Here is a 7,928-nt window from a genome sequence, read left to right as displayed (position 1 = left end):
AAAAAAAAAAAAAAAAAAGAAAAGAAAAAGAAAAAGAAATCTCAGAGTTCCTGGAGTCGTTGCTCAGTAAACAACATCTGACCACCATGGAGAGGGGACCGGGGTTGTCAGTGGAGGGGAATGTGTGCTGACAGGAATTGACCAGAATCATGTTTCAGTTTGAAGCTATGGCTTCGCTTCAGTGTTGAATATCAAAATTCATGCTCTTTTCTGTCATTCCCCCTTCTCCCCGGTAAAGGGAACCACATCAGACAGGACAGCATGGAGCCTGGTGACCTCTGGGACGATGTTTCCAACTGTCGTTGTGGAGACAGGTTAAAGACCCTGGAGCAGAGAGCGCAGAAGCAGCACCAGAGGTGCCTGGCACACTCTCTGGTTGGGACCCCAAATTACATCGCTCCAGAGGTGCTTCTCCGCAAAGGTATGCCAGCCCACGGCCTCCTCGGCTCACTGCCCAGTTTTGTAATTCAATGTGTGTTATTAACGTGTTTGCACCTACCTAAGCCTGTGAGCTTAAGGTTTCCCTAGCAACAAGGCTCCATCCTCTTACTTCTGAGCTGGAAGGGCCTTTGCTTCACCAGGATTAACCCAGTATTTCCTCATCCTGTACCCGGGAACCTTGGGCTTTTTATCTCAGATCCAAGGGGATGACTCTCACACTAACTGGCTTTTTCAGGGTCAGCTAGGGGCTAGAAAGATGGCTCACTGGGTGCCCGTACATAAGACACAGGTTTAATTTCCGTCAGGGAACACCTACATCGTTGTTCATCACTGTCTAACTCCAGTTCCAGGGGATACAGTGCACTCTTCTGGCATCGACAGGCACTGCATGCACACAGTGCACAAACAGACATGTTAGTAAAACACCCATAAAAATATATTAATTAAGTTAAAAAAAGTACAGAGTGAGGTGATAGAACTGTTTGGGCTATAGGGCCACTGCTGTCCCTGGCCACAGTTTTCAAGCTCTGCTGACCTCTCCCTTGTGCGGGCTGGGTTACTCCATGTCTGGCACACAAACTAATTCTCCCTATTGGGCCCAAAAACCTTAATGGGCATCAGATTACTACTTGTTGGTGAAATTGGTTTCCTGGATAGATGGTTGGACACACCATCTGCTTCCGAACTGGAGGAACCCCAAGGGGGTCTTTGTGGTCTGTAGTGACAGTGGGTGTCAGCTTGACCTTGTGGTTAATCCAGACATAGACAGTCTTTTGTTTATAGTGTACTCATGTCTTTAGACCTAGTCCAACCTGGTTCAGAATGAGATTTTTCATCAGCATGGTGGTCTGATACAGGTTATTGATCCTCTCAGCTTGTGTGCACAAAGGTGTCTCCTGAAAGCTTATAAATGCTAATTCTGGTGCCTAGTAGTTCTGTAGCCTGGGGGTTGTTCTGCAGTGCTAGGAGGGGCTGATGAAGACAGAGTCCAAAGCTTTAACCGGCTGCTCCTATTCGAGGTTACTAACAAGTGGCTGAGAGTAGGGCCAGAAGGAGTGGTGGGAGAGCATCAGTGATAAATGCACCTTTGCTCAGCCTCCTGTAGACGACAGCCTGATCCCCACAGCTGGGAGTCCACTGCCACAGGGGCTGCCTACTTTTTGTTTATTTTTGTTTTTGAGACAGAGTTTCTACCTAGTCTCCATGTTCTTCAACATCATTTAAACTGATTTGTAAATTTTCCTGTGAAGCCATCTGCTTTTTGCACCTGCCACATAACCAGGAGTAGAGCATTGCCCAACCTGAGTTCAATCCCTGACATCATCCATATGGTGGAAGGAAAGAACAACTCCCACAAATTGTCCTTTGGCCCCCAACATATGCCATAGCACACACACCCACTCAAAGTCATATGAAACTCTAGTCGCTAAGTCTTGTCTTCTTACTTACTATAAAAGCATCCTGTGTTTATGAAGACCAGTGATTAAAAATATGAAAACCCAAGTGCCTGTTGCCTGCAATATCTGTGAGCACCTTTGTGTGAGCCCATTGGAGCCGCCAATCTGAGCCCCTGTCTGAGGGCGAGCTTTTAGTAGCACAGAGCTACCTCTGAGCTTTCTCACTCCATACTGCCAGAATCTGAGGGAGCCTCTATGAGTGACTGAGGGGATGCTGTCTTTCAGGGTACACACAGCTCTGTGACTGGTGGAGTGTCGGTGTCATTCTTTTTGAGATGCTGGTTGGGCAGCCACCTTTCTTGGCCCCTACCCCCACAGAAACCCAGCTGAAGGTAAGCGTCATAACATGTCATTGTGTTATGTGTGTGTCCAGATGATCAGTGTGCCTTCCCAGAGCCCTCGGACAGTTTTGGACCTCTTACAACACATAGACTAGAGACGGCAGTTATTTATGGTGGGGTTTTCCAGCGGGTCTTTACTTTTACTATACTTGTGAATTTTTGATAATAAGGCAACAAAGCTAGACATGAGTTTTAATATATTTGAACACCTGTAATTTTATGTAAACCATTAGTGGCTCTCTCTCGCCCTCTTGTTATTTCCAAGCAAGAATAACACGCAGTGAGATGCAGCGGCAGCTGTGGTCAGCCCCCTGCCTCGCTCACCTGCCCTGCAGAGCACCGTCATCCCTGTGGCTGTAATGACCAGCTCGGTGGTCAGGCTCAGGCTAGCTGTGTGCATTCCCAGGACTCATGGAAAGCAACCGGATCTATCAGTCAGCCCCTCAGCGGCTCATTCTAAGTTCTCAGCCACTGCTTCCCGAATGTGTGAATCCCTATTCAGAGAAGCACAGTCCTAGGGAGGTTTTTTGTTTTTTAATCCAGATTAGTCTATGGTAGAGCATAAGAAACTTTGAATCAGTCGGGTGGTGGTGGTGCTCACCTTTAATCACAGCACTTAGGAGGTAGAGGCAGATGGGTCTCTGAGTTCAAGGCCACCCTGGCCTACAGAGCAAGTTCTAGGACAGCCAGGGCTACACAGAGAAACTATTTTGGGGGGGAAAAAAAAGAAATTTTGAGTAAAAACTCAGTTCAACTGAATGATACAATTAGTTTTTGCATTTTCTGCTTACTAGGTAAATTGCTGAACCACTCACTAATATGTCTGCATAATAGTAAGCCAGATTATTTTTTATTGTGGTAAAACAGATGTGACATGAAATTTACATTCAACAATTTTGAAGTGTGTGATCTGTTGCCTTAAGTGTGTTCTCATAGGGCTGCATAAACCATTCTGGGTGTTCTCATCTCACCCATTAAACAACTGCTCCATTGCTCTCCCCGGCCACTTGTGCCCTATCTCAGAAGTCAACTGGGCGCCTCCCAGATGTGCAGTTCTTATCTAACTTACCGGCCACCTTTCACTTTGCACGATGTCCGATGTCTGCAAGGTTCATCCTGCTGTGTGTGGATTTCCTTCCACTTGAGACTGAATCGCAGCTTTTTCAAGCTGGGCCCCGTGGTTGGATGATTGTTCCTGGGTTGGTGGGTGTCTGGATGTCTCCTGACCTTTGGTGACTGTGAGTAGTGCTGCTGTGCACCTCTTACTAGTGTGCATCTGCCTCGGCCTCCTGAGTGCTGGGACTGCAGACACGCATCACCACCAACGGGCCCCTCCCCCTTTGGAATAGCCATTATCCTCAGGCATGGGTGTGCTGTAGGGCACCACTGAGCGTGTGTTCTTGTACTCAAGTGCTGTTTGTGTGCTTTTAAAAATTCAGATCATTTGTTGGAGTTCTCGATGCATTCTAGATGTTAAGTCCTTTACAGGTTTATGCTTTATGGGTAGCCGCTTCCCTCTTAGTAACTTGAGTTAATGAAGTGCCAGTTGTATACCCCTGACTGACCTCGAACTCACATGGTGACCAGGCTGGCCTTGAGCCTTGAGGCTGGCCTGCCCTGCCTCTGAAGGGATAAGGGTACTGATGGGAACCACCATACATGGCACGGCAGTTTATAATTTTCATGAAATCCAGTGTACTCTTTCTTTCCTGCTGGCGTCTTGGTATCCAGGAAGACCTTTGTCACATTGTATAGTTTTACCCCTCTAAATCATCTACTGTAGATCAAACCCTCAGTCAGCAGTCAGTTACACTCTCAGTTCCACACTGGGCCTAAGCCTGAACAATGCAGACAACCTTAGGTTTTTCTTCACAGTATACATGGCTTCATGACAGATATTTTTAATGACTACCCAGATGGGTTCAAGGCCAACTGGGGTCAGTTACTGAAAAGAAAAGAAAAATCCCAAGGCCACTCCCTAGCCTCAGTAAATACCGAATTGTGTTTTGTGGTGGCCCAACAAAAACCCGTTGCCATACCTGAAGCTGTGAGAGGCTCACACTTATTATATCTGAGGTCGAGGCTGTGCAGGCTCAAGACCTAGGTCAATGGGGCTCTAACAATGGTTCTGCTGCCCACAGGTGATCAACTGGGAGAGCACGCTGCACATCCCTACACAGGTGAGGCTCAGCGCCGAGGCCCGAGACCTCATCACGAAGCTGTGCTGTGCAGCTGACTGCCGCCTGGGCAGGGATGGGGCAGATGACCTCAAGGCACACCCGTTCTTCAACGCCATCGACTTTTCCCGTGACATCCGAAAGCAGCCCGCGCCCTATGTCCCCACCATCAGCCATCCCATGGACACCTCCAATTTTGACCCGGTGGATGAAGAAAGCCCCTGGCATGAGGCCAGCGGAGAGAGTGCCAAGGCCTGGGACACACTGGCCTCCCCCAGCAGCAAGCATCCAGAGCATGCCTTCTATGAGTTCACCTTCCGTAGGTTCTTCGATGACAACGGCTATCCCTTCCGGTGCCCGAAGCCCTCAGAGCCCGCAGAGAGTGCAGACCCCGGGGATGCGGACTTAGAAGGTGCGGCCGAGGGCTGCCAGCCGGTGTACGTATAAGCCTCAGTTAACCACAACTCGAGGAAACCCCAAGTGATGTTTCTTTTCAGAAGACAAACTCAAGCTTAGGAATCCTTCATTTTTAGTTCTGGTAAATGGGCAACAGGAAGAGTCATCCTGACTTCAAATTAGCCCTCTGAGGACCTTCACTGCATTAAAACAGTATTTTTAAAAATTTAGTACAGTATGGAAAGAGCACTTATTTTGTGGATACCCATCTTTTTCTTACTAAATTATAAGGACTGACTTTGAGAAACCATGCTGCTGTTATTTCCATGTGTGTTGTATCTGATAGCACTTGTCCACAGCTAGAAAAGGAAGAGCTGGAGACCGTGAGGTAAGACGTCTGTGCAATAAGAGAGAATGAGACGGAGCTCTGCTCAAGTCACGAGGACCGCTTATCTACACAGTGGCTTTGTTTTGTATTTTCCCACATTTCAGATTGTGCTGTAATGTTTGAAAGCTGCTTTTGTATTTCCTCCTTTGCATATTATAGTTCCTAGGAAGAGTGAGCAGAGATGGCGGGTGTGGCTCGGGTGTCTGGTGTGGAGAGTGCTGCGTGAGCAGGGGTTTCTAGTATAAAAATACCATATCTTGCCATTCACAGCAGGTCCTGTGAAGACGTTTTTAAATGAGGTATTCTAGACAGTGTGCTGATAATGTATTGTGCGGATGATGATTGTAGCCCTTATTGTTTAAGAAATGCATATGTATAACTGAAGTGTGATTTTTTTTTTTTTTTTTTATGTGTGTGTGTCTTGGATATGACTGAGTTCTTTGGGAGGCAAATGTAAACATTTGTCATATATAAAACACATCAAAAGGGATTAAGTCAGCTCTGCCAAAACATTGGACGTAATTATAGCGTTGTGTCCATTTCTCTAGTCCTGTATGCTGTCAGGCGTGGTTGTGGGAGCTGGAGCTGGACCCTGCTACTTCATTCTTTCACACACAGGGTTCCCGCAGCCATAGGTGATATAAGGGTCCTGCTTCCTGTGTTCTCAGCCAACCAGGAGGTTCTGTGAAACCCAGTCCTCTGGGCCTCTTTCACATGAGAGGTGTCTGTCACATCTCAATGTGACTTAATACGTTTTTCTAACTTTGTAAAAAGAAAAAAGATTCTTTGAAGCAACATTGGAGTACAAAAACAAGCCATACTTTTTTCTTAGACATATAGGTGTGTCTATAACTATAGATAAACACACAAAATAGTCCTTATTTCAAATTAGTGCGCTTCCTACTTACGCTGATTTCTATTTGAATGCATTCAGTTTCTTTTGCTTTTCAAGGATGGAACACATCCCATTTTCATTCTGCTATGCCACATCTTCTCAGCAAGGTTCTTAGCACAGTGGACCCGTTACTTAGTATTATCTAGGCAGAAACACTTACAAATTTATCTATGTCTAAGAAACATTCCTGTGTCTGGTTTACATTTGTATGAATGGCATATTCTGAAGTCTGCTGTGCTGGTATTGTGAATTACAGTATTCTCGCTATTTTGTAGTAATGCCGTGTTATTTACAGCGCTCTGACATAGTTTCATGTGTTAGGTTCTTTCTCAGGAACTCAATTTAACTATTATTTATTGATATATCATTGCCTTTGAAAGCTTCTACTGGCACAATTTATTATTAAAACTTTAAAGCCTAGTCTCTTCATTTGTGGTGTTTTGTTGGAATTTGTGAGATATTACATAATCATGCCCGGGGCTTCCCACACTTCCGTGGTCCATAGAGTCTAAATCAACCTGAGATCGATAGTATAACAGAACCTGTAAAATGGGGATAAAATATATCTGCTCAGGGTTTTGAATGGATTGAGATTCAAATAAATACAGGTGGCAGGTGATAAACTCAAGGGTGAACGGCTGCAGTTCCACCTGTGTCGTCATGACAACCATGGAAGAGGCACAGGAATATGTGGTGTCCCCTCAAGTTATTGGTAGAGTGAGGAGTAACCTTGACCCAGGGATTAACCCTTACTGGATTCATTCACAGTCTTGGAGGAGGTAGAGAGTGGTGTAGCAGGAAGCCCCGGGATGCATGCCATGCCCTGGCCCTGGCCATTGGAGGGTGAGCTGTTCAGGTGAGTGGTCATCCTCACCTCAGGCCCACACATGGGATGTGCTGACCACAGATGAAAACCTCTGCATCCATAGGCTAAAAGAAATCTTCTGTCCTCTACCGCAGCTTTCCCTGTCCCACCAGGGGAACGGTGACCGACAGAAGCTCAGCCTTTTGTTGGAAATAGTGACTGGGTGATTGGTTTAGTCTTTCTTTTCATAAATCTAGTCATACGGTTAAAAAAAAAATCATTATTTCCCGATAGACAATGGTCATACTTGTGCATCCTGGGAGAAGTGCAGAATAAGGAGAAATGTACGGTACCTCGGGGGGTACTGAGCCTTTTTCACCAGCTTTCTTGGCAATGGGTTGTTGAGGTGATTTTTTTTTGTTTTTTTTTTGGCTGCACCATTTTGACCTCACCATGTAACCCTGGCTGTCTGTGAACTTGCTATGTAGAGCAGGCTGGTCTCAAACTCACAGAGATGGCACCTTCCTCTGGGATTAAAGGTGTATGCCAGCCAGGATGGCCTCTGTTGTTTGAGAACCTTGTATACTGATTCCCACAGTGGCTGTACAGACTTATGTTCCCACCACCAGAGGATAAGCATCTACATCCGTGCTACCCCTCAAGCTATTGATGCTATGAGGAAAACTGGACGATGGGGCTGTAACCCAGGGGTGGTTAAGGTGCTGAATGCATTTTTAAAAAGTAATTGTTGGCCAGTGCATCTCTTCTTTGTCCAGTCTATTTATTAGCCATTTATTGGCTTTATGTCATGGTTTGTATATGCTTGGCCCAGGGAGTGGCACTATTAGAAGCTGTGGCCCTGTTAGAGTAGGTGTGGTCTTGTTGGAATAGGTGTGTAACTGTGGGTGTGGGCTTTAAGACCCCAGTCCCGGGGCTGGTGAGATGGCTCAGTGGGTAAGAGCACCCGACTGCTCTTCCGAAGGTCCAGAGTTCAAATCCCAGCAACCACATGGTAGCTCACAACCATC

The 7,928-nt window shown here is 46.2% G+C and overlaps 1 protein-coding gene across 1 annotated transcript in view; it reads left to right on the top strand.

Moving 5' to 3' along the window:
* The window catches only part of Lats2 (large tumor suppressor kinase 2), a 56,432-nt gene extending 49,917 nt beyond the window's left edge, over window positions 1-6,515 (top strand). The window contains exons 6-8 of the mRNA XM_021182563.2: window positions 239-421; window positions 2,124-2,230; window positions 4,381-6,515. Of these exons, the coding sequence (XP_021038222.1) occupies window positions 239-421; window positions 2,124-2,230; window positions 4,381-4,863 (773 nt within the window). The 3' untranslated portion in view covers window positions 4,864-6,515. The remainder of the gene's footprint in view (window positions 1-238; window positions 422-2,123; window positions 2,231-4,380) is intronic.
* The last annotated feature ends 1,413 nt before the right edge of the window (window positions 6,516-7,928 follow it).

Source organism: Mus caroli, chromosome 14 (genome assembly GCF_900094665.2).
Source record: "Mus caroli chromosome 14, CAROLI_EIJ_v1.1, whole genome shotgun sequence".
In the NCBI taxonomy this organism is placed as follows: Eukaryota; Metazoa; Chordata; class Mammalia; order Rodentia; family Muridae; genus Mus; species Mus caroli.
The sequence above is the reverse complement of the archived record's forward strand: the minus strand, read 5'-3'. Positions and strand labels throughout refer to the sequence as shown.